At 37.2% G+C, this 27,887-nt stretch overlaps 1 protein-coding gene across 1 annotated transcript; it reads left to right on the forward strand.

The window, feature by feature from the left end:
* Positions 1-27,486, forward strand: LOC134845082 (uncharacterized). The gene is made up of 3 exons (XM_063861928.1): positions 1-2,647; positions 6,298-6,485; positions 26,324-27,486. Exons 1-3 carry the CDS (start codon positions 130-132, stop codon positions 26,570-26,572), a joined length of 2,955 nt encoding a protein of 984 aa, XP_063717998.1. The 5' UTR covers positions 1-129; the 3' UTR covers positions 26,573-27,486.
* Positions 27,487-27,887: the final 401 nt, after the last annotated feature.

Raw genomic sequence — 27,887 nt, forward strand, 5'->3', positions numbered from 1 at the left:
TTTCAGATCCATTGCATGATTTTGATACGTCTTCGGACGCATCAGTTTTTGATGGTTGTTTTTATTTTGGCGGCTAAATTCGCATTTTGACAATAACTGCACAACTTTTGCACAGAGAGAAGCAAAAAGATGTCGACTCAGACGAAGGAAGATTCTGTAACTGTCAAGAGGAAAAAGCCGATGATGAACGGGTGTCTAAAATATGTCTTCTCGGAACCGAACGCAGAAAAACCGGCTAAAATACTAAAAGTAGACGTTGATTACAATTCGAGTGAAGAATTTTTATTTCCACAATTTGACTCGAAATCCACTAGAGAAGAAGAAAATTTGAACAGGTTGTTGACTCCTGCGGAGCAACATTGTGTGAACTCAAACTTATATCACATTTCGAAATTAAGAAGTGAAATTAATCCAATTTTGTTACAGAGGAATTTGCTTTACAGAAAACAAGCTAAAGAATCTAAATCTTTGAAAGGCATGGATAGTCGAAAATCCTTAGAAGCAATTTGCAATGAGCTGACATCACTGAACAAAGAAATAGAAAACTCTGTACATCAAGTTGTGTTCCGAATATCATATCATGGTTTAGACTTCAAGCAAAGTAAAGATAAGCTTATGACTTCGCATAGAAACGGTTACGGGTCCGCGATTCGTAACTTAGAAGAGCACCTACAAAGCGGACAACTAGAACTTGAACTAGTTAAAAGGCGGTTCAAAACAGTTACAACTGTTGGCTCGCTGAAGTTTTCCTTAAATGGAAGTAGTTTGTCAACAAATGGATATGCAAGGCGTCTTACAATACCTGCCAAAATATCGATTCCCCTTGAAAAGCTTGGAAATAATCATTCTGAGATGCCAGGTGTTTTTTCTACTGAAGATGCATTGAAAATCACTCTAATACTTTTTTCGACAGCTTCAAGTGAAAGTGGAAAGTCGAGTCAAAGAAACGGTAAACTATCTGGAGGTTATAATAATTCTAAATTTATATGGGAGCTACCGCTTGGTAGTTTGGTAGACTTAGAGAAAAGCAACGATATGGACCTGGAGCTTCACTTAAACAGCGCTTCGTTTTATTCTTCCGCGAACTCTAAAGGTTTTTGTTCGCCTTCGAAGAAGAATCCAAAGCTTAGTTTTGACGACCAAGAATTGCCATTTGCTGCTTTAAAACTCAACTCAGTAACCGAGTTCGTGCCTTCAAGCTCAAACCCAGGGCCCTGGATAAAATCTTTAGTCGAATCACCTGTCAAAAATCCAGCCCAACGGAATTCGTCGAAACGGAGAAAATCAACGTCTAGGTCTCCCAGTAGATCGAGAAATACAGGATGTATAGAGAATTCAACAGAAACACAGTCCTCACGAGCTTCACCCGTACGGAGAACGTCTCCAAGACTAGCTGGGCATTCTCCTGGATCGAGGATTGTAGAAAAACCAACATTGTCTTCTAATTGTCAACAATCTCCGAAAACTACTAGAAGCAGTGAGTCAATTGTATCCAGTAGTTTCTCGTCTGAAGTTGAATCGGATAGCCAGAAAGCGTCGGCAAAAATATCAAAAAACAAACAATCGCCGGCAAGTGTTTCCAAGAGAATGCCACCTAGGAGATTTAGTCCTAGATCTCGTGCTGGTTCAACTGGTTCAATTGATAGCTCGTCTTTTATTAAACCGATAGTTCGACCTTGGGAAGCAAATAGCCGCATGCTTTCTACAAAAACGTCTCTGGTTAAAAATGGAAAGCGTTCTCCTGATCAATGTCAATGGAGTTTGCCTCAAAACGACCCCCATAGTTCTCCAGCTTCTCGACATTCAGCGATTAGATCTGATGCAGCGCTCATTGATTCGGATGTTTTTATGGAAAGAAAGAGTCCTAAATCTGACAAGCATAGATCGAAAAATTCTGCTGGCAGGCCACAGGCGAGCTTAAAACATCAATCTGAATTTGGGAAAGAACGAGACAAGTTATCACCTGCTGGACAACCACAGGCTTCCATGGTTCTGAATAATAGAGTTCTTTCTCCAGAGTCGAGAAAATCACCTGGCAAGAAGTCACCAAGAATTAGAACGAAAAGTTTACACGAAATTGCGGGTAGCACAGAAACCGATGTTTGGAATGGAAGCACAAATACAACGCCTCCACATTTTGTTTCGGATTCTGCTGTCAGAAACTTTGGCGGCACATCTACTCCTGATCAAAGTATTTCGCCCTCGAAATCAAAAAGTATTGAACAAACTGAAGTCAAAATGGAATGTGACTCAAGTATTGAGAGATGTACCGAGGAGTGTTTGGTGAAATACGTATTTGTAATAGGTTGCAAAACTTTCTACTTAGACTCGGGCGTAATCTCGTGTATTTGGTGCAAAAAAGAGCAATATTCCATTGACAACCTTTTGTTACACTATTCCACTTTCCATCAATCGTACATATTCGAAAAATCAGGTAGTTCAACAACTAGTGCACTTATTTTGGTAAATTTGGCGGATTGTCGACCTAATCAAAAGGTCGAGGGGAAGAATTTCGTCTTCATCAAAAGGAAAAATAAAGGCTCCGAAACAGTAGACGCGGAAACGGCGCTAAGGTTGTCTTGTGCAGTGTTTGAGAGAAATGGAAATATGCTGACAACTAATGTGGATTTCGCCAATAGTAAAACAGGTCGGTTATTTTGAAATAGTTTGAATCACGCTTCTGGCATCGTTAATTTGAACCTCTAATCGCAAAAAACTAATTCGCTGGAATCGCTAATCGCAAAAAAAAACCGAATTCGGATTCAGCTAAAGTATTATTAAGTGGTAGATTTTGTAAGCTTGACCTACTTTATTACCCAAATTTATGAATTGCTATTTTTGCTGAGTAAATGACATCTGAAGCGCTTTCTCTGAAAAAAAATAAATTGCAGAGGAATTGGTCTACTCGTATCTAACATGTTGTCGTTAAGTTCATAAACGAAGGAAAATAAGTTCCTTCAAGTCAAAGTAATCTGATAACAAAAACAATTTCCAGACATAGTTATCGACTTGCAAAGGGTAGATAACGAGATCAGTTGATCTTCTCTAAGTCTATCTTTTGCAACATGAGATTTGAACAGCAATAATTAAACTAATTACGAATTTATTTATAATCCTAATATATAAAATCATAATACATAAACGAGATTCGAACCCCCTTTTAGGGAGCTCCAGTCAATAATTTTACTACTGGACCAAATAACCATGGTAGATTAAATTTTAAAAGCTTTATAAAAAAATAGCTATTTTTTTGAAAAAAAGTTTCCCTCGTGTTTTTCTTTACCCTATGCCTCTTCTCCCTTTACTATCCTGCATTTAAAGCTGTTGAAAGAGGTCAAGGGTCTTGCAATCGTCAGTTATACTTTTTCCCTTGAACAACTTTTCTTATAAATTTATAAATTACAAATTGAGCTTTCTTAATTGTGAAACATTAATTACTACTGCATTAATTACTTTAATTACTACTGAAACATTTATTACTACAGGTTTCGTAAATTGCTCAACGAATGATTGCCAATCGAAAGAATTTGCCATTCGAAAGAATTTCAACATACAAGAATGAGTTTATGTCAAAATCTTTTAAACTGAGCATTTTAATCGGCAGTAATTAGAACGAAAACCAGAAAGTCATCTACGCAGATAATACTTCGGCAGGCTCTTGTTCAGTTAAAAAAAAGTTTTTAAAATTTCGCAGCTTATATGTTGCCTTGCTGATTTTGGTGATGTTTTTCTGCCATACTGGTTTTATCTTTTGCTTAAACATTTTTACCCCTGCGATAAGCAAGGGTGTTAGTTACAACCGGGTACTAGACATTTTTCCGTAAAGAACTTTGCTCACAAGATTTTGCAAGAAAGGCTTGTAGTTCGAATCCGACCGGTACCTGTTTTTTGCAAAAAAAAATATTTTTCTGCTTTCCGGACTATCGTCCGTCTGTTTATTAATTCCGGCTTAGTTATATGAGCATGAACTTTTTTTTTTGAAAGTTCAGATTTCTTCTATTTTTCTGAATGCCATTTATTTAGCTTCATTGGTAGAGGTAATTCAGTTTTTTTCGGATTTTTTTTTTTTGAAAAATTTCAAATAAAAATTGTTAAAATTATAAAACAAAATGTTAATTGTCTGAATTTTGCTCAGTCAGATAGTGTGTACGTAATTATTACGCATGCGATTATTTTTCCGACTTTCGATACGAAAGTAACGGAATATTTGCTCGGGGTGGGTTTTTTCTTCAGACAAATTTCGACTTTTTAACTAGCCATTTTTGACGGATTTTTTTAACATCATTCGAAAGCCATTGTTCTCCTGAACTTAAATTTGAAAAGATATTTCACCTGTGATCATTTTGCGTAAAGTTATGAGGGTTTAAAGATTGCCACTTTGGCCATTTCTACCAACTTGGGACAATTAACGCGCGATATAATTCGCGCTATTAACGCGTAAGCGGAGATATAATCCGTCTTATAACTCGTTCAAATTGGTTGAACGAAGCTTATTTGCCATAATTGATTTGTTACAAGGAACGAAATCTATCTTTTTAAACTTTATATGGCGTGTGGGGGGATGATTTTCATAAAAAATTTCAAATTTTGGAAAAAAAAAATTTTCATTTTATTTTTTTTTCATTTAATTTATTATGTTATTACTGCTGCTCCATAAACCTTAAAAGGCAGTCGGAACATTCAGGGCTTCGCCCTGATACGAGCAGTCTTGTTATGCTTGTAAGTAGTAGGCGTTATCAAATCGGAACGTAGACTTATTCTTATAAATAACTTGTGCTGTAAACAACTTGTCCAGCAAATTATCTGAGTCATTTTCTCAAATCTGCACTTTTGTTAACCAACAGACATAATTTGAGGATGTCTGCATTTCAAATACCCTCTCTTCAATATTTGCTTTCAATGTTAGTTTCAAAATTACCAACTGCGGCTCGGTATAAATTTCCTTTTTTTGTGAATTCGGCTTACAAATGCGGTGTTTGCCTAATCAGCTTTGTGGCATCATATTGCGTCGGTGGATGAGCGAATTAAGTTTCCTATGCGCTTGAGTGTTTTCAGAGGTTAATTCATATTTATTAAAGATGTTTTTTGGGTCAACGGGTATGTGGTCAACAAATAGCGGCTTCGTTACCTTTTCGTATGTTATATTTGGATGCAAATTTATGTTTTAATTGTTTTGTCTGGCTGTATTCAGAAAAAATTGAGACAAAGATACGAAAATATTAGTAGATCTAGTTTTTTTTCGTGGTTTTTCTCAATTTCTGTCAGCTTTTTTGTCATGCTTCGCTTCTCTTGATTGCTGAAGTATGGAGGTTTTAATTCCTTCTATCATATTCCTGCTTAGGGATGCTTTCCTGGTTATCGATAAGCAAATGAACCCTTTGTAGTTAACATTATTAATCGGACCTGATTTCTTAGAAGCAATCGACAAGCGCCACTTTTTGGGAGATATTGTCTCACCTTTTTGCGTTCGAGCTTGGTTATGTCTACTTCAGATTCACTTTTAGAGGAATTCGAGCTGGCTATATCATCGAATAGATAGTATCTAAGCCTGATGTCAAGTCTATAGCGGCGAAGTATGTTCTTTTACAGTGTTTGGTCTTGTTGTAGATAACAGCTTTGATATAGATTGAGATTTTCTAAAGCCGTTTTAGTGTGTTTGAATCATTTTCATTCATAGTAAAGGCAGTTTGTAGTTAACACTACGCGTTTTTTTTTACCTGCGAGAACAGAGTAATTGGTCGGTAGCTCCTGATTTAGTTAGGGGCATGCTTTTCCCCCACTTCTCACTTTTTATATTTCCATTGGGAGGCTCATTATCGTGCTGAAATATTTGCGCTGCAGTGTTTGCTGAAATATTCTTTTTGATCTGCTGTGAGTTTCAAGAATTTTGGAGTAAGTCGGGTGTTTTGTATATGGCCGGTAGCAGCTTCTCTCAGGTTGATAGGTTTGAAATATTTCATATCGAGTTTTGCCCGATCCGAGTCGTGGATGCGTCATTGCTGAGATAAATCTTAAGACCAGCTCGTTTTTTTTGTGATTCGAAAGAAGCCTAAAAACTTGATTGGTGAATTGGGAATGGATATCGCACATAGGAGCGAAGGGACGCTTCCGAAATTTGAGGTACCAGAAATGTGGCGGGTGTGTGTGGGTGTGTGTGTGCGTGCGTGTGTGAGTGTGTGTGGGGTGGTGGTGTGGTTGTATGCTCTCGCCTCCGCCTCTCTCGACCGATTCGATTTCAAATTTCCAAAAGAGCGTTTTCCGGTTGTCCGAAGTTATTTATGAATTTCATTGCAACAGGTATGTACTTGCCAGCGTATCAGCAAACAACAGATTCGGACGAGGAAGAAGCAAATGTGAACTGGCAACAAATGCACCAGAGAAGATTGGTGGAAGAGTTCTGTGACGTCACGTATGAGGAGAAACTACTTATGAATATGTGGAATGAGCACCGGATGAAATATAGCCATGTCTCAGGGAATAATCAAGTGAGCATGAGTGATATTCAGATCGAATGACCCAAAATTTCTAATCAACCAACATCCTATAGCATCACCCAAAAACTCATTTAAATCTCTCATTTTTGTTCAAATTTAAAGTGAAGCGTGGGCTCACGTAGTTTGAGCATCAAATTTTTTCCCCCTAGTTTCTACACAATGCTATGGGTTTTTGAATTTTGTAAAATGACATGAATTTGAAAACGATATCCTAAAGTCATGGAAAAGTGAAACCCTGGGGAAACTTTCTAAGAGTAATAAACGTAGTGAAGACTCTTATATAAGTAGTATGAGGGGCCGCCAGGGATCCTTAGGGGGGGGGGGCAAAATCACCTAAAATAAAATAAGACGTGGGCGCCTAAGATTCGACACCTAAGGGGTCCAAAATTATCTTGTAGTCAGCCGGCATTTTGCTGGTGGATTACAAGATCCTCACTTGAGGATCCAAATTTTTGGGTGGCCTCCCCCCTGAGGATTTTACCAAGAGTCATATACCCATGTAGCAAATTTCTAGATCCCTGGCGGATAATCAAAGTAGGATCCTTAAAAAAATTTTCACCCGATTTATGTTTAGAAAAAGCATAAATTAGCATTCTTTCGCCGTTTGGTACGTTCGACTTGGAATGCTGCCATACTTTTGGAGTGGGTAATAAAACAAAGCAAGTATAGCTTTGGCCAGCATAGTTTTAACGGTCTATTGAATGCTGTAGAGTATTTCCATGATTTAAATATATTAACACTGAAACGTATGTAAACCATAATTACTCACCAAGGTTGCAATCCGATTTCAGTCGTCGCTGTTACGTCTAGACGATAACGTAATAGAAAATAATGGTAAAATTGTGGATTAATGAATTGCGAAAAATGAACTTAATGGGAAGTTGGCATACAAGTGACATTGATTCGGAGCATTTATCTTTCACTGGGTGTCAAATAAAAAACGAATACATTCACAATCGTCATATAATTTTCGTGTCGAGAGCCAAAGAAATTGCAAATAGAGAATATGCAGAAAGTTGTAAAGAACAGTTTTTTCTGGATGAGCTTTTACAAATAACGTGGTGTATGTATGCAAAACAGAAATATGGAAAATCAACTGATTTGACCTTTGCTACCTATGAAAATATCTTTGATTATTCATTTGATTTCAACTCAATGATGGTTGAAAGAGCTGGAGCGAAAAATACGACTTTGTTTTAATAAACTTTCAAAGTATCAAAAACTTCCGGTAGTTTATCTAAATACATACCATCGAGATAAAGGTCTAAGTAAGTGGTATCTGGAAGGTTACTTTTATTTCCATTGGCTTGAAATTAAGCAGGTCGGAGAAGTGCTAGTAAAAATTAAAAATGAAATCGGAAAAACGAACTGTAACTTCAACGGACTTGGAAGATATCCATGAGATATTTATTACTTAAAAAAAACGTACCCAGAAAACACCAACCGTCGGAATTATTTCTTAGCTGCATGTTCCTTATTCTTCTTCTCGACTACTAACGATATAATCTACGATGTTGCTATCAAGCTGAGACCTTATGGTGGACTGCTCGGGATAGAAAATTCTTCGTTAGACAAATATTTAAGTGATTCAAAAATTGAAAATTCCTGCTAACTATGTTTTGCAAATGTATGATGATGAGGATGATAGTGATAGTAATGTCTGTACAAGTTATACTCGATATGAGATTTATTACTGTTCAGAAGAATAAATAATTTTTTAACCACATTTTTTTTTCATTTTGAACAAAATGTCTGAAATAGCAGTTGATGAACCTGATGCAACTATCATTACTGATTTTGTTTATGAGGAAAATAATGACAGTGTTGAGCGAAAACCTTGGAAATTTTGTAATAATGTAACCGTACCGAGATCTGAAGTGTTTTTCATGTCTCAAATGATTTTAATTTTAATTTTATTGATTTTCTGTATCTACAAACTCTCTTTGACGAAACTAAGCTGTGAGGAAACATCAGTTTGGTTCTCAATCCTGTCCGGTTTAGTTGGCTACGTACTACCAAATCCTCGGATATGAATAAAATTGTTGATACGTCAACGCGAGTGTTTATGGCAGTTGTTGGACCTTCAGTATCCGGAAAAACAGAGTTAATATTCAAACTTTTGAAAGAAAAAACATTTTATCCAAGGTTTAAAAGAGCAATCTTCTTTTACACAGAAAGTCAACCGATGTACAGTGAAAAAGGGAAGTCTCACAATATTAACATTGAGTTTGTGAAATTCAACGGTTTTGATGGGCTAAGGATCAAGTCAGCTATTGCTACTACAGCAAAAATCAAAAGTCCCACCAAAAAACCAACAAGTGTTGACAGTACCAACAGCCCATCCTCAAGCTCAAAAACGGTCAAAAAACGCAGAGGCACCAAAAGTACAAGCTTATATCAAAGAGGTAAAAAAGAAGACTACCCAGAAGACTCTGATTCGTACGGAACGCCCTATTACGATTCGGATACTTCAGCGACAGAAACGACGGATGAGATATTTTTATACTTTAAAAAAAACGTACCCAGAAAACACCAACCGTCGGAATTATTTCTTAGCTGCATGTTCCTTATTCTTCTTCTCGACTAACGATATAATCTACGATGTTGCTATCAAGCTGAGACCTTATGGTGGACTGATCGGGATAGAAAATTCTTCGTTAGACAAATATTTAAGTGATTCAAAAATTTTACGAATGCATGCTGTTTTACATGATGCCGCCGGTTTTGTTCGTGAAGTTTACAATACTGGTCCCACATACTGCTATGTTTTACCGTGGAAATGTAACAACAGCCTGATTGGTCACTTGAGCGGTATCACGTTTTGTTCATATATCAAATTGAGGAAACCAAAACTCTATCATTTGTTAGAATGCTGAGTGAAAGATCAGTCGTGTTGGATTTGGAAGGATTTCGATACAAGAAAAACACTTTTATTTTAAAAGAATTAGCAATCACAACCGCTGACTACAGCGACTCCCTAATTTTTCTACCACCAGTCAGTTTTAATTCCCTTCCAAAACTCGAGCAAAAAGCGTACACCTGGCTAACGAATTACTTGCATGGACTTCATTGCGATAGTGGTGATTACCTATATTTAAATCTCAACCCAATTATCCAAAGTGTTGTATTGAGGAATCCCGGAGCTACATTCTACGCTAAGGGAAAGGAAAAGGCAGACTACTTAGCCCAATATTTAGACCGCTGAGTAGAGAATCTTGATGATTTGGGTTGTCCAAGACTTGAAAACTTACAATACAACAAATTTTCGAACTGCTGCAAACATATACCTCATTACAACTCCAAAAATCATTGTGCTCTAAAAAAAATCCAAAGCCTTTTTTGATTGGTTGAAAAATAATGACGATGATCAACACGGAGAGATTAGCCAAAGTGGAGACATATCTATCTCCAAATTCAGTTCTTTGTGCTTGGATGACCCCAGAGAGTTATTAAATTTTCATTGACCCGAATAAAGCGCGTTGACTGCAGAGGCCAAATTGTGCAACGAAAAGAGCAAGTTGTTCTATCTGAAGAAGAATTGACTACTCTGCGAAGATTTTTTCCCGTGATTGATCAGTTCATCCATTTCCAGCGATTCAAATATATTGGAAATGTTAGCCAGCAAGCGAGGAGTCTGCCTTCCCAAGCTGGTATTAGTACCCAAACATCGTCAACCCAGAGTTCAATTGGATCTAACCAGCAGTGAGCTACCCAAAGAAATTCAACAGAAAGTGAAAGAGGACTCTGTGAAAAAAAATTATGTTTCATGCAAAAACTGAAAATGTTCCTGCTAACTATGTTTTGCAAATGTATGATGATGATGAGGATGATAGTGATAGTAATGTCTGTACAAGTTATACACGATATGAGATTTATTACTGTTCAGAAGAATAAATAATTTTTTTAACCACATTTTTTTTTCATTTTGAACAAAATGTCTGAAATAGCAGTTGATGAACCTGATGCAACTATCATTACTGATTTTGTTTATGAGGAAAAAAATGACAGTGTTGAGCGAAAACCTTGGAAATTTTGTAATAATGTAACCGTACCGAGATCTGAAGTGTTTTTCATGTCTCAAATGATTTTAATTTTATTGATTTTCTGTATCTACAAACTCTCTTTGACGAAACTAAGCTGTGAGGAAACATCAGTTTGGTTCTCAATCCTGTCCGGTTTAGTTGGCTACGTACTACCAAATCCTCGGATATGAATAAAATTGTTGATACGTCAACGCGAGTGTTTATGGCAGTTGTTGGACCTTCAGTATCCGGAAAAACAGTTAATATTCAAACTTTTGAAAGGAAAAACATTTTATCCAAGGTGTAAAAGAGCAATCTTCTTTTACACAGAAAGTCAACCGAGGTACAGTGAAAAAGGGAAGTCTCACAATATTAACATTGAGTTTGTGAAATTCAACGGTTTTGATTGGCTAAGGATCAAGTCAGCTATTGCTACTACAGCAAAAATCAAAAGTCCCACCAAACAACCAACAAGTGTTGACAGTACCAACAGCCCATCCTCAAGCTCAAAAACAGTCAAAAAACGCAGAGGCACCAAAAGTACAAGCTTATATCAAAGAGGTAAAAAAGAAGACTACCCAGAAGACTCTGATTCGTACGGAACGCCCTATTACGATTCGGATACTTCAGCGACAGAAACGACGGATACAAAAACGAAGAGATGGCAAACCTACACCAGCTGAAGAGAAAATATGAAAAAAAAGTACACATCTAGAGGGGCAGCTCTGTTTGGAAGTGTGAAGAACTTGAAGGACGAAACCAAACTACCACGACGGAAAGTTAGACATTTTTTACACTCAGAGCCCTCATACACAAAATATCGAGCAGTTTGTCGAAAAATACCTCGGTTAAAAGCAATAGTCTATGACATAGACGAAATATGGTCAGTTGATTTAGCATATGTTGATAAACTTGCGAAATACAACAAAGATTTTAAATATCTCCTGGTTGCTGTGGATTGTATGTCTCGATATCTACGTGTGCAGCCATTGAAATCAAAATATGCTACTGCAACAGCAGAAGCACTCAAAAAAATGATAAAGATTAAACAACCGAAAAAACTCTGTGTAGACAAGGGCACAGAATTCAAGGGATCCTTTCAGTCACTATGTGATAAGAAGGGTATTTTGACTTACACAACCGAGAGCGAAAAAGAATCTGCATTTGCCGAGAGAAATATTCGATCTTTGAAGAGTTTGATTTACAAATATTTGGAGCACAAATGGACTTACTCTTACATAGACAAGCTTCAAGAATTTGTTCACACAATTAACTCACGAACGAATCGTGTCATAAAAAAGGCACCAAATAAAGTGACTAAAAAGGATGTTCCACATCTAATTTCATTGCGAGTAGAACAATCTCAAAAATTAGTTCGCCAACCAAAACACTCCTTGTTGGCGATTTTGTCAGATTAGCAAAAATTGATGATCCTTTTCGCGAAGGGATACAAACAATCTTTCACAGACGAAATTTTTGAAATATTTGACGTACCAACAAGAAATCCTCCGACTTATAACCTTATCGACGCAAACAAGGAGCCAATTGAGGGAAAATTCTATGAGCCTGAACTAATCAGAGAAGTAGAAAAAGTAGAGCAGGAAGAAAAGGAGGAGGAGAAGGAGAAGGAGGCACATGAACAAGAACAAGAAAATCAGCCATGACTAACAATTTTGATGACCCTATCCATGATTCCTTTACGTTTACTTTGGTGTCATCGGCGTCTATGAACATTTTCAGTGAAAACTCATTGGCCAACTTTAAAAATCTTTTAAACGAAGAGATCAATCTCCAAGGTGAATGGAAAGTAGCACTGACAGAAATAACATTCCCCACTCATATGAACAATGTAACAGACACAAAGCTCATATACTACAAAAAAGACAAAGTCAGAGCAAGTGAAAAAGTTAATAAAGATAAAATTTCCAGGCCATATGATGGTGAACGAGTTGAAATTACAAGGGGTTTATATGATGATGTTAAAATAATAATTAACGAAATCATTTTGAAGACGGAGCTTGAAATTTTCAGTTATGATATCGATGCGATTACCAGACACCTCACGTTATGGATGCATTACTGGGAAGGAATTACGTTTGAGAGTCCTCAGATTCTCAGTATTTTGGGTTTCAAAGGCATACGGGATGGAACAGGATACCACATAGGTTACAAACGTTCCAGCCAAGTACATAGCATATTAGCAACTCAAAATTTGATCTCTGACTATCCCGTTGACATGACTGCCGGTACTCAATTAATGTTTATATACTTGGATATCATTCACTACCAAATTGTGGGGGATACCAAAGCTCCGCTATTAAGAGTCATTGATACTAATCGGCGAATGAAAAACCGTAACGTGTGTCCGATCGAACCTAATCATCGCAAAGTTTTCAGCAATTTAGATTACAAGAAACTTCTAGTAAATAATATTCAAAGCATTGGAGTAAACTTGCGAACCGAAACTGGTCGTCTTGTCCCATTTGCGGGTGGAGGAGGAAAAGTTGTTCTAACTTTCAAATTTCGAAAATTTTAGAGCTGGTATTAAATATGGATGCGTATTACCATAATCAAGCTAATATGCGCACTTCTCAGGGCACTACAGACAACGAGGGAGTGGCTTTGGTGCCTTGGCAATGGGAATTGGAAGAGTTGCGCTTCCTTTAGCTCGAAAATTTATAATACCTGCTGCAAAACGAATCGAAAAAGAGTTGCTTGTCCAAGCTGCTCCGGAGCTTATTACTATAGCCACTAAGAAAAAAACGCCCAAGCAAGCTTTGAAAAGTACAGTCAAGAATACGATTAAAAAACAAGTTGGAAGCGGAAAAAAATCTGCTCGCAAGATCAAGAAGAGGAAGACTTCAGTGAAGAGACTCGGAAGAAAAACCAGCGGTACCATTTCAAAGAAACGAACTCTACCAAGAAGTCGCTCTAATTTCTTCACCAGAGTGCGAAATGGTTTCTAATTTGATACCAACTGAAGCGACCCACAGTTCTCTAGATTTGTTTGAAAAACCTCTACTTGTAACCTTTGAAAATGCTTTTACCCAAAAAATTGGAGCATCCTACTCGCCTGATGGTCCTATGCTTGAGTTTGAAGTTTTGGGAGATCGAAACAACTTCATTGATCTTCAGCGCACTCGTCTTGAACTAGTGCTGAGAGTTGTACAAAACAACGGAAATGTTTTACGAACTCATGCTACCGATGCGGGACTAAGAGACACACCATATTTGGTCAATAATCCACTTTCATCTTTGTTTTCCGAATGCACGCTGTCTTTAAATGGCGAAAAAATCTCAACAACCAATGCTAATTTTGCACAAAAGTTTTATTGAAACTGAATTTTCTCACGGTATTGACGCAAAAAAAACCTGGCTTGCTTGCCAAGGCTATTACTATGAGGATAATCCAGCAAATGTGGATGGTACGGCTGGGAGAGCTGTTGATGTTGCAGAAGGTAAACGTCTTGTAGCAGCTTCGGCCGAGTTGAGGTTGTTTGGTAAAATAGCATGTGACTTCTTGTCTTGTGACAAGCATTTAATTAGTGGTGTCACTGACCGTCTTTCTCTGAGACGTTCTCCTAACGACTTTTTTGTTATGTCAGAGGACAATGGTAAACATTACCAAGTTCAAATCACTGAAGCTAACTTATATGTGCGAAAAATGACAGTGACAGACTTTGTGTTGTCTTCGATAGAAAAAACGCTGCTGAAAAGCCCAGCAATTTATAATTATATTGAAGTCCTACCACGAACATTTTTGGCCACTACCGGAGTACAAAGCTGGCGTCAAGAGGATGTTTTCGCGAAAGAGCCAGTACGAAGAATGATTGTGGCAATGAGTACAAATGAGGCTTACTTGGGCACAAATAGATCAAATCCTTTTCATTACCAAAAATTCAGATTGCATGAAATCATTGTGTACAGGAATGGGCTACCTATTGCAGGTACTCCAATATCTACGACTGATAACAAAAGAATTTGCTATAACACATTGGAAGCTCTGGATTTTGTTTTCAACAATAGTCATGGAATCAGTCTGGCTAATTATAGTAATCATTATATTATGGCATTTGATCTCACATCTACTCAGGAGGCTTCACATGACTTTATTCATCCTGAATTGACCAATTGCATAATATCCGTGGAGCTTAAATTCGACGCTCCACTTGCTGGGAATATTGAGTTACTTTTCATGGGAGAGCGCGCATCAACAGCATACGTCCGTTCTGACAGAAAAAGTGCCAAAAATACTATCATGACCTAGAAGAGAGAGAGAGAGATATAGATATAGATAGATAGATAGATAGATAGATAGATAGATAGATAGATAGATAGATAGATAGATAGATAGATAGAGAGAGAGAGAGAGAGAGAGGGAGAGAGGAAGAGATAGAGAGAGAGAGGGAGAGAGAAAGAGTAAAAAACGGGAAAAAGTGGACAATGTTCAGATATTTGAGCTCATCAATCGATGCAAACATTTAAAGTATCGATTTGAAGGTATTGGTCCAGCTAATTGTCCATTGGCGTTGAAAAAAGACAAAACAGTTTTAATTGTGAACGCATCAAACTCTGATCAACCGGGTATTCATTTGTTACTGTTTGCTCGAGCTGATGGACAAGTTTTCTTCGCTGATCCCCTTGGACAAAAACTAACAACGTATCCGAACGTATACAAATATGCGAGACGCTTCATGAGTTTACATGACAGTGAAACTAATCAAATACTGATGAATAGACCTATTCAATCAGCAAACTCAGTTTTATGTGGACTTTATTGTGTTTACGTTGCCCATTTGATAATAACATCTAGATTTCCTCTAGGACTTAAAGTGAATGATCATGATATGATGCGATTTGCAAAACATATGCTGATATAATTGATTTGATCTTATGAAGTGCTTTAATTTATATATTTTTTTCAAACTTTTTTTTATTCCAATATCTAAGTCAGGGGGTTCTAGAGCAATCTTGTTAACAAAAAAAACAATCAAAATTCAAAAGTCTCCTGGAAATTTTTTCTATCGAGTCCCAAAAAAATATTGAGGCATGGATCGCTACGATACTCGGGAACGCCTTTCGCTGGTGTAGTCAGTTTTTTTAGGGTTTGATTAAAAAAACAAAAGGAAAACAGATTATTAAAGTTTGAATTTCTTTTCCATAATAAATTTAACAAACAAACTTTGTGAATCAATTGCTAAACGACCATACCCACTCAGAATAATATCAATAATTTTAGAAAACTCGGCGGCATTGTCACCATTCAAAATATTAATGAAGCGTTCAATTGTTACATGAGTGATTAAATCAGTTTGAGTTTGAATGGATCGAGTTTGTGAAGCAAAGCAAACTTGTGGCAATCTTTTCCATCAGGGGTCCCGATAGGTGAAGTTTACTGCAACCCAATATTAGATGCTTGAAAGATGAGAGTAGACAAGTTACAACGAAAGTGGTTGAGGTCATCTTGTTCACTACGTCGACACAATCCTTGGTTACTTCGATGAGAACATGGATGTGGGGATGGTCATTGTCGAGCAATTGGGCGCAAGACTCGTTCTGAATTGAGTGGGTTGCAAATGCAAAATTTGTGTTTAGAGGGAGTTGTGAGGCGTCGGGTTCGTTGTTCAGAATAAAAAATTTAAAATTCTTTCGAAATTTTTTTAAAAATTCAGGCGACTGCTCATACATTGCTTCAACCCTTCTGCTGGTTAAGTCAAATTATTGAAACGTTTTTTTTTCTGTTTCAGGCAACTCTAGACTTTTTATTATTCGAGTATTCATCATCCGCATCGTTTTCATCACCACTTTCGGCACATTCTTTTTCGGGACGGACTGATCGTTTTGACGTGTATCGTCTTTTATGATGTTTATCATTTACAGCTGAGGAGGATGAGGAGGAGGAGGAGGAGGAGGAAGAAGATGAAGTCTTTTCACCAGTTTGTTTTTTAACCAATTTTTTAATCTTTGAATAATTATCTGCCAAACAATCAAATTCTCTTGTCGTTAAGGTTACTGCTTGATAACATTTAAATACACAATCTTCATTCTTTTTATATAACTAAACTGTAATATATGTACCCGTTTTGTCAAAAGTTTTCGTTCCAACCCGTACAATGCGTTTTTCTCCCGAAGATATATCTTGAAAATCATCGTAAAAGTCTGTATCATTTTCTAGCGACGAGTACATAGTGGTGGTGGTAACGGTAGTGACTTGTTGGTTCAACTGTTTTATGATAGAATGAAATAAATAATAAATTGGATAGAAGATAAACAAATATCCGTGGATTTAATTTTATGGCGCCCCTTCAGCCTATAGCGGGAGAATTTAATTAGTTTTTGCAATTGGATTTGTATAAGATAAAAGCGTGTTTATTGCATCTGTCATTTCTGTCTGGAAAGCCCCTGAATGGGTCATAAATCTCAGTTAATGTTACATGTCGGCATACATGTACTCACTTTGAAGTGGAGACCTTTATAGCCCCTCGTCCGGGGGACATAAAAAAAGGCGTCATGCACTCTATTTGAAGTAGAGATAGCAATAGCTTGCATCTGTCTGGCAAATTCCCGTTTTAGCTCATAAATCTCAACGTTTTTACCCTGGCTGCATGCTTGTTATCTCTTTGAAGTGTAAAGTTTCTGTCATTTTGTGCTTAGGGTATCATAAAAAGGCGCCATGCTGTTTCTTTGAAGTATAGATTTTCAAAGCGTTCACATTTCTACTTCAATTGCAAAAGCCCTGAAAACATATTAAAATTTCACAAAACCAGATTCATGGTAATTGGCTAAATCTTAGACCACCAGCAATAAAAAAACTAAAAGTGGTAGGTCAAACTAAATCTTTTTACTATTTTTATTCAATCTCTCAAAATCAATCAATACAAAATTTTCAACGATGGCAACTCCACTGCAAATCATTTCAATTAATTCTCTTGAAAGAGCTATATTATACCAAACTTATACCAGAGATTCTATCGTAGTGGTTCAACAGGAACGGAAAATGCGTCATCGAAAAGCAAGTCCTTTCAACGATCTTGATCCAGGAAGCAGAGAATTCGATGAATGGGTCACTAAAAACCATATGATGTTACCCAATTATTTGCTAGATCAAATTGGTATCCTCATACAAAGCAGAAAACAAGTCTACGAGAGTTGTTGTGTGACTGAATCGTATCCTGCGCTGAAGCGCACAGATATTCAAGACCCTACTTGCCTGATCGTTCACCGAGAAAAATACTGTTTAACTACGATTGCCAATCGATCCCCTTATACGAAAATCAGGAAGGATCCATTAGACATTTAGTAGAGCGAGAAACCTACTGGAAGATTGAGTCGATTGAATCACCAGATTCAACAGAGAAAAAAGATGAGGACCAGCAGACGCCCAAAATCCCAATAAAACCGGATATTTTTTCAATCACTCAACAACAGCAGCAGCACACTTCTGCTTCTTCTTCCGCCAGTCAAAGTCCCACTGCACCAAACTTAGTAGCTGAGACGCCGCCTATCAAAGCTTGCTATGCGCCCGAAAAACGTAAAACTGTATTCAATCCGTTTTAAGAAAACTTTTAAAAACTGTTTGCTATTATGTTTTGATTTATTAAAATTATGGAGCTTGTTTTGGTTTGTGTTGCTTTCACTTTTTTATCAAATCAGTTTGACTTCTGCTTGTATATATATGTAGTTTATGATTTCGCTGTCAATTGAGTAAATTAATTTTGATTGTATTGTTTTCAATCAAACTCAATCGATAAGAAAAATCAAGAATGAGATAGATAGAGTATCAGGTAGAATGTTCCATTAAAATCTTTTTATTTTGAAATAGATAAGGAAAGTTTTGTTACAATCGACTAATTGCACGACACCCTTTGTTTTCCATTGGGACAAAAAAATCATAGCAAACCATTGGAAACAAAATCTTAGGTTAATGTTAAATTTTGAAATTTTGTTTAATTTTTCTTTTTCATCCCAAAAATATTCACAAGTCATTTCTTACTCTACCATTAATCTTGTTGAACAATTAATGATCCCTATGGTTTGCCTTATTATAGGAGAACAGAAATGGTTCACCTTACCAAGCGTCTATCTTTATCAGATCAAAAATTATCGGTTTCAGAACCTTGAATTAGTCAAAATCCTATTTTCAGAAAACTATGCAAATTTCAAAAATAACACTTTTTGAAAAAGAAATCAGCAAAATCTTTTATTCCGAACTAGAAAACTTGACGCTCTGAACCTATGGTTCTACTCAAATCAATTGGTTCGCTTTTGTTAAGTTATAAAAAATTTTATTTTTAATGTAGTTTAAATTTCCGAAAATCGAAAAAATGAAAATTCACCGTGAAGGAGTTATTTTTAAGCGAAAATAATGCGTATGGTTTTGGGATGCTGATGGTTACAAAAATATGGTTCAGGGATGCTGATGGATACAAAAATCATTCGAATTTCATCTCGGTTCACGTTCTAGACACCCAAGTGAAAATTTCACTTTTTCGAATATCGCTTCTAGTGATTTTTAGAAAGTATTTAAATGCGTCGTTAATCTTTCCTGATCGGTGGGAACCATAATTGAACATTGGAGAATAATAAAAAATAATTTTTTCTTAATCTTAATTTTTTTCAATTTTTTCAAACTTTTACATTAATTTTCAGCAGAGTTTTTTCGTCTCAATTATAAATTATAGCTTCTAGCAAAAATTTGCTATACCACCTTGTTGCCCTACCATAGGGGAACATACATTTTTCTGAAAATTGTTCTGATCGGCTATCTGAACATAATCCAGCGTGTGTACACTCTTTCCTGGTCGATTGTCTGCAAAATTGAACAATTTCAAGCAGAAATTTTTTTTTAGGCTTTTTGATTTTTTTCAAATTTTTCTATTTCTTGTACTTGGCAATTATAAGTTTTTTATCTCGTTTATTGACTACACTTAAAAAATTGCTAGGCTACTGGTTTAACCTGTCACAGGACAACAGAAAAGGTCTCCATGGTGAACTGTCTATCTTATTCAGATCAAAAGTTATGGGGTTCAGAACTGTATTCAGCCAATTCCAAGCAACCCTGATAGAATCCCCTGCAATTCCTTCTTTTACCGTGGTGGTTAGCTCTAATTCCTTTTATATACCTGCCTACAGAAATATTAGTTACTTCAAACTAAGTGTACTAGGGGATAGGTGTTTAAGCAAGACTTGAGGTTAAATCTATATACTTGAAAGGAATTAGTCAAACCACCAAGTCTCAGTAATGATTATTTCCCTAACAGGATTGACTAATATAACCGAAAAGGAAAATAAAACCGCTAATCAACAACTATAATTCACCTACGCTTGTGGTTGGAAAACAATTAAGATTTTAACCCAAACTAAAAACTCACTTTTGTCTTTTGCTTTCTGAATTTCAGCAGTTCTTGATTGAAACAAAAAGTCTTTATTCAAAAATTTTCTTCTGATTAATCAGACCAGTTTGAATTTTTCTCAACTCATAAACTTTCGAAAGAAAATCAACGAAACAATGCCTAATTCTTCTAAAGCTAAAACCAATCTCGCATGTCATCTGTGTGATGCGGTTCTGGGCTCTGCTAAAAACCTACGACGTCATAAGAAGACAGTCGACAACCTTCATGCGCCGATTGCAGCCGTCAAAGTCAAATGCGATGACTGCCTTGAGGAGTTCAGTTCGGTGGCTGAAACTATTCAGCACATTGAAATAGATCACGGTAAATCAGCAAACAAGCACTGTGCAATTTGCAGAACAGTGTTTATGAGCTTGGAAAAATATCAGAGTCACATGAACAACCTCCATGGACTTCCAGTCTGGGATCCGGATGCTGGCTCTACTTCAACAGGTGGTGGTGGTGGTAGCAATGAGACTATCGCCATCGAAGGTTCATCAACAACGCGAGTACCTCAAAGCACTCGGTCAATTTTGACTGAGAGTCAAACCGCTTTCAATGGCAATTTGAAGAAATATCAACTAAATTTCGACGAGAATGAAATCGACCTGCTCGATTTCATGATGCGAAACAAAGAAGTCATTGATGACTTCATATTCGAGCACTCGCAAAACGGATCAATTAAGGTGCAATTCTCAGTTGAAGTGAGCTTGATGAAACACCCTACCGTGGAAAACGACGAAGAACCCAATGTTGAGAAAATCACACTTTTCTTGAACACCGAGATGGTACTTGTCAATTATGGTGGTCTGGAACAGGGGCAGTACATTGAGATGATTGAACATATGCTCAATTCCATCAACTGCTTCGCTTCTCATGGAAGTGGGTGGATAATTGAAAGAATTTCGAAAGTAACTATCAATTTCGCTAAACTGACTCCATGCGCGCAGGAAGCTACTTGCCGCTACCCCTTGGTCTCAAAAAACAACTTCAACCTTGTAAATATAGAAACAAAGACGAACGATAAATGCTTTCTGTATTGCTTCATTGCAGCCTATCACCTCAAACATGGTCCACCGCTATACGCATCTTCTCAGGCATACCGAAAGAAGACCAAATGTGCAACGTATAAAGAAGAAGACAGCGAGGACGAAGACAGCGATGATGATGAAGTAAAAGGAGAGTCTGATAAGGATGTTGTCGTCGTTGCCGTCAACGACAATCAAGATGAAGGGAACGCGGAGGAACCCCCACAAAGGCAACCAGATGCAAGACAGCGAGAGAGAATCAGATAGTGAAGATTCAAGGAGATTTTGAGATGCCAATGAGCATTCTGGAAATAGGAAGATTTGAAAGAATGAACAATGTTCAAATCAACGTGTTTCGGTAAGTTTATTTGACATTTCAAATTTCTTCCAGAAATTTTTTCTATTAAAAAAATCAACCATGACCCAGAAGTTTATTCCATTTCAAATACAGTAAACTTTTTTTCTCTTATTTAGGTACCAGTCAGAAGAGCTGATACCAATCCGGATTTCAAAAGAGCTAAATTGTACATTTGTGATGGACTTGCTGCTTCTTTCCGACGGTTCTGCATATCACTGTGCTAATCAACGACCTGACAAAGCTAGTCAACTTTATTCGTAAAAGAGCACCACGCGACAGAAATGAAATCTGCCGAAATTGCTTCCACACTTGCACTTCCAACGACATTCTACGTCGACATCAAGAAATTTGCTATCGACAAGATGGCATTGAAATCACGACAACGATCGACATGTGTTTAAAAACTTTGGTGCACGATCGTTTGTACCACGTATAGTATACTTCGACTTGGAGTCACTAAATGTACCCGTAGCTGGCCCAGAGCCTGACAACGAAAAATCTAACACTCACCTTATCGAAAAACACCAGAACTGTGGGTATGCATTCGCAGCTGTAGAATTTGGAAACCCCGAGGTGGTCAAGTTCGAGTTGAAAAGGGGACCTGACAGTATCGAACATCTGTTACTGAGCTTGGAAACGCTTGCAAAGGAAGTTTACATTGAAAAAGAAGACATTACGCGTTCACGGGGCAAAGAGAAACAAGAAAAGAAGATACATCCGAGTGCTGGATATGCGAATTGCCTTTTGCATGGGATGAGGCAAAGCTATTAGACCACTGTCACTATACCAACAAGTTTCTCGGGTGGGCACATAATACATGCAACATCAACCGCAAGACAACTTATTTCATTCCTGTAGTTGCCCACAATCTAGCAAACTATGACCTACATTGTATCATTCGAGCATTGAATAAAAGCAACCCACACAAAGCAACCCACTCTTTCATACCGAACACCGAAGAAAAATTCATCTCAATAATCAAATCGGTATGGATCAAAACGTTCTACGATAAAAGTGGAAAAATTAGAAATGTGTCTGAGAATCTGAGATTTATCGACTCCTACAAGTTCATGCAATCTTCCTTATCAACGCTCGTTAAAAATTTACCACCTGATAATTTCAGTCTATTGGAAAATTTCTTCAAAGCAAAAGGACACTCAATGGAGAAAATCGATCTTTTGAAACGAAAAGGGTTCTACCCCTACAGCTACATTGATAGCTTCAAGAAATTCAATGAACCGCGATTACCCGCCCGAAGACTGTGAACGAATAGCCTAGCTGGCGGTGAGGTCAGTGTAGATTGATCAGAGTTCAACCATGCAATCATGGTATTCACTAAATTCGGCTGTAATTCAATTGGTGACTACCACGACCTGTACCTCTCTACCGATGTGCTGTTACTTGCTTCTGTGTTCGAAGCTTTTCGATCCGTGTGCTATGAAACATATGGAGTCGATTGCGCGCACTATTATACCGCAAGTAACTTGGCGGGGGATGTGTTCCTTAAAATCTGCCGAGCAGATCTTCGATTGCTAACCGAGCGCGACCACCTTCACTTTGTAGAGGGGATGATTCGTGGTGGAATGTCGTCTGTATATGCCCGAAAATACTGGAAAGCCAACAACCAGTATCTTGACGACCACGATAAAAATGAGGAAAATTCGTTCATCGTAAACATCGACGCAAATAATCTCTACGGAGGTATCATGCAAAATTACTCGTTGCCCTTAAACGATTTCAAATGGGCGGACGACTCGGTGGATATACCTAAACTACTACTGACGGAAGAGGATAGTGAGTAGGGTTACCTAGCGCAGGTAGATATCGAGTTCCCCGACGAGCTCCATGACTACTTCAAAGACTATCCTCCCGCGCCATCAAAAGAAATGGTGCAGATAACAGTACCGATCAAGTGGAAATGATGGGCAAATTAGGTATCACCAGTCTACCCAAAGTGCCTAAGCTTATACGGTCTCTACAAAAAAGTCAGGATATATTTTGCATTATCTGACCCTTCAGCTTTGCATACAATTAGGTGTGAAGGTGACTCACCTTCATAGAGTGCTGCAATTTCGACAGTGTAAATGGGTGGCCCCTTTTGTACAGATGAACACTGAGCTAAGAAAGAAGGCTAGGAACATTTTTGAGGAAAATTTTTATAAGCTCATTATAAACTCATCTTTCGGCAAGACGATGGAAAGTAAACGAAACAGAACAAAAATGAGTATAGTGCGTAACGAAACCGAGCTACTGCAAAAGTTGTTCCAGAGCTCATTGAAGTCATTCCAAATTATACCTTGCTACAATAACATTCAATCCGAGCTCAATCCGGTGGGATAAGCCCACAATCGTTGGCGCAGTAATATTACACATTGCAAAAAAATACATGTTCGAAACCCACTACGTGCAAATGAAGCCAAACTTTAATCTCGAGCTATTGTACTCCGATACTGATAGCTTTATTTACATGATAAAATGTGACGATATATACGAGGAACTAAAAGAAATGGGACACTTGTTTGACATCTCGAACTATCCCAAACAATCACCACTGTATAATAAAACTCACAAGAATAGGTGCTAATGTTCAAGGACGAGATGGGTGGAGACTTGATAGAAGAATTTGTAGCACTCAAACCGAAATTATATTCTCTTAAACTCTTAAGTGGTAAAAATTAATCAAATTCCAAAAACCCAATGACTGAAAATGTAACTAAATTTGGTTGGCACCTTTAATACCTTTCTCAATTTCCTTTTTTTTTTGCTTTTATGATAATTTGTAGATTGCTTACATAAACAGAGCTCGTTTTTAAAACTAATATCTGTTTTTTTTTGTTTTAGATAGGAGCAACAAAGTCTCAGCGAAAGGAATCTCTTGGTATGCACAAAAACAGCTGACACATGATCGCTTTAAGGACGCGCTATTCAACCACAGAAAATTTCGAGTTAAAAACACGAGTATCAGATCGAAAAAACACGAGCTACAAACTGTCAACATAAATAAATTAGCGTTAACAGCTTTGGACACAAAGAGATTGCTCCTCGGTGACCTGGTAACCTGTTTACCTTTTGGTCACTGTTGGACCCGCGAAGATGAATTTAATAACCAATTTTTACTCGACGACTGGGATGGTAGGTTAGAAAATAACCCTTGTTCTTCTTCGAACACCATTTTCGATAACTTTAATACACAGCCATTTCAAAGGGAAATAAATATTGATGACTCGGACTGGTCACCGCCAGACCCAGGACTGTATAACAGAAGGAAATACACTAAGAAAGAATTGCGCGAAGATTTGGCTGACAGTTCTAAAACTGTAGATAAACCTTACCCAAACAATCCTTACATTGCTTTCGAGGCTCAAGAAGAACGTGACAGTACTATGGCGGCTGACGGAAATAGCAGTGAATTAGATAATACCAGTTCGGAGAGTGCAAATAACTCTCCAGTAATTGCCAAGAAAAGTAAAAGGGTTTTAAACCGCTCCCAATTAGACAATGATTAATTAACTAAAATAACTTTTTACATTTCATTTACCCCACTCTGATTAATATTTTGCTTGTAATATTTGTAAAGCTGAATTTGCAAAAAAAAACCATACCCAAATTTATATTTCATTTGTAAAATAAGCTCATTTTAATTTGCATACTTGCCACAATCAGTAATAGACAATTTGTTTCTAAAATTTTTCCGGTCTAATTTGAGCAAATACCACTTATCTTTGTTTCCAATTAAGTTCTACTCGCCGCTATAAATTCAATAAACAAAGGCAACGGGAGAAATTTGATTTAGCCAAGCAAAGTAATTCCAAACACCAAAATAGAATTCGAAGCTGGAAACAAGTGTTCCAGCAAAACTAAAGGGAAATGTTAGCGGTCAGTGACGGCGTCAAAATATCATGCATTCTGAAGGAATGAAAGAAGGAAAAGAAACATGAATGTAAAAGGACTGAGAAAATGAATGTAAAAAATTAAGGATCCTACTTTAATTATCCGCCAGGGATCTAGAAATTTGCTACATGGGTATATGACTCTTGGTAAAATCCTCAGGGGGGAGGCCACCCAAAAACTTGGATCCTCAAGTGAGGATCTTGTAATCCACCAGCAAAATGCCGGCTGACTACAAGATGATTTTGGACCCCTTAAGTGTCGGATCTTAGGCGCCCACGTCTTATTTTAGGTGATTTTGCTCCCCCCCCCTAAGGATCCCTGGCGGTCCCTCATACTACTTATATAGGTCTTGCTGATTTTTTTTTGTTTTTTTTTTCAGGAAAAGTCTTTAGTCTCTATTAACTACAGCTGTTTATTGATACATATTGATGAATTAATTAATGCACTTAAGTATATATGCACTTTTGAGTTCAATTGACATCCATCTGCTGAAGTTAGATAATTAGCACTCTCCAAATACGAACGTGATTATGGCGTGAAAAAACGAATACGGTTTTTAGTTTCGAAAGTCGAATTTAATTTTTGGACTTCAGCGGAAATAAAACAGTTTTTTTATCCAGTTTTGTCAAGTTGGGTTAATTTTATTAAAAAACCGCCCATTATTTTTCGCTCTAGACATTTAAAGTCCGTAAAGGGCATCTATTTTTTTCTTTGAAATTCGGAAGTGGAGTTTAATGTTTAGATTTGCAGCGGAATAAAAAATTTACCAATTGATCCAGTTTTCTCAAGTTGGGTTCATGTTATTAAATAAGCGCCAATCATCAATTGTTCTAGAAATTAAAAGAGCTTAAAGAGCATTTAATTTTTTCTTTGAAGTCCGAGAGTTGAGATTTTTTCAAGAGAGTCAGTGTTTTTTATGTTTACTTGCGTTCATTACTCTTCCAATCTTCGATTGGCTATTTTCTTCTTGACTAACCAATTGAACGATCTCCGCCCTTTAAAAATCGGAAAATTTATGCTGTGAGTCAACAAACAAATTTCTTATTGGCTGAAAAAAAAAGATTTCAATGACGTGAGCGATCTCTAATTTTTGATATGTTTGGGGCATGTTACAAATTTTATGTTTTTGTGTATGTTTCAGGTGCAGTGTCTTCTTCGCTCTTTTCTCAGGGACTGTATAGGATCAATGGCTTTCTCTCAACTGACCTCCCCTTTCCTAGACTGTCTTCTCCTCCACATCCTCAGTCTCTACAACTTCCACTGCATCTCTCTTCTACAGTTACAACAGACTACCACTATTGTACAGTGCCTCAGGGCTGATCCAATCACTTTCCTACCTCTCATATCCTCACACACCGCAAATCAGCAACCGCCATCAAATTTAAACTGACACCAACCTTTGTTCCGAACAACAGCGCTTACTCGACTGAGCAATTTTGATCCAAGTGATTCGATAAAGTTAAAACTACTTTCTACTTGCATGATTTGCATATCCACATGCGTCGCAAATCATCAACTTGAAACTGACGATCCACGTAAAGTAACGACAATCGTGAAATGAGCCGTAGGAACAACCAGCACTCAAACTGGCTAATTTAGATCTAAGCTTACTCGATGAAGATCGAACTACTACCCACTTATCATATCTGGAAGCAGCACAATTCCTCAACTACCATTTGATAGGACCATTTTGCTCCTAATTCCAACTGCCTTTAGTCAACTGAATAATTGTCAAGAATGGATCAAAGTGACTCGATGAAGTTTACGATTCCTGTCGACTTATCACGATTCCTCATCCATCCACTAAATGAGAATTAACGACAAATGTGGATTGAATCTCACACTAGGCCTAAAGTCAACTGTGTAATTTAGATCAATTATTGTGAATTGGCGGATTTATTTCCACAATTTTGATACCTAGACAAATCAAATGTTAAGGCCAAATGTTACTTTGAAACCGACGTTCAGAGTCGACTGACAGAACTACTGGCATGTGATAATATGCACGAAGTGACTCGAAACGAAAACTTTTAAAGTACTTCCCTATCTTCATGACGCCACGCCTCCTCAACCTTAGCAACCTTGCCAAGCAGCAGTAATTTGTTTCAAATGCCAGCGCCGAAAAATATTTGATTGCAAAAAAATTGATCAAAGTGAAGATCGATTAGTTTCCTGCCGTTCATATCTAAATAGCTAGTAAAAAACCTCCTTAAAAATGAGTGGTTAAGAGTAAATTTTCTCAACAAATATGCTTAAGCTAACATGGCCATTTTGCTTTTATTATAAGCTCTGTGATACACGACGTGGAAGCTAAAATAATGAGAAAAAAACTATTCTGTAAACGTGATTAATTTTACTCAGGCCATCTCAAGTGCTCATTTTGAACCAATTTTACTAAGCGATCTTTGCTGGTTGATTGCTTAGCAATCTATCCTAAGTTATACGCCTCACATAAGAGCGTCAAGTTTCTCGAAAAAACTTAACAATAGTTAGAAAAGAGTATGAATTAATGAGCTTGATAAATATGAAGCACAGGGTTATTAGTTTATATAATTGAATCGAAAAGCTTAAAGAAATATACCTATAATGGAAGGGGTTCCAGTCCTATTTTTACTTTTATATTTTTTCTTCGTTCTAAGGTTGATGGTGGGGTTGAATTCTCGTGTCAAGCTTCAGTAGGTCCTTTCTTCTGAATCGTCTTGTGA

Source organism: Symsagittifera roscoffensis, chromosome 4 (genome assembly GCF_963678635.1).
Source record: "Symsagittifera roscoffensis chromosome 4, txSymRosc1.1, whole genome shotgun sequence".
Lineage (NCBI taxonomy): Eukaryota > Metazoa > Xenacoelomorpha > Acoela > Convolutidae > Symsagittifera > Symsagittifera roscoffensis.

Coding starts and splice junctions, on each gene's coding strand:
- LOC134845082 (XM_063861928.1), top strand. CDS start 130: ATGTCGACTCAGACGAAGGAAGATTCTGTAACTGTCAAGAGGAAAAAG. Junction 2,648..6,297: donor TTTCGCCAATAGTAAAACAG/GTCGGTTATTTT, acceptor TCATTGCAACAG/GTATGTACTTGCCAGCGTAT. Junction 6,486..26,323: donor ATGTCTCAGGGAATAATCAA/GTGAGCATGAGT, acceptor TGTATGTTTCAG/GTGCAGTGTCTTCTTCGCTC.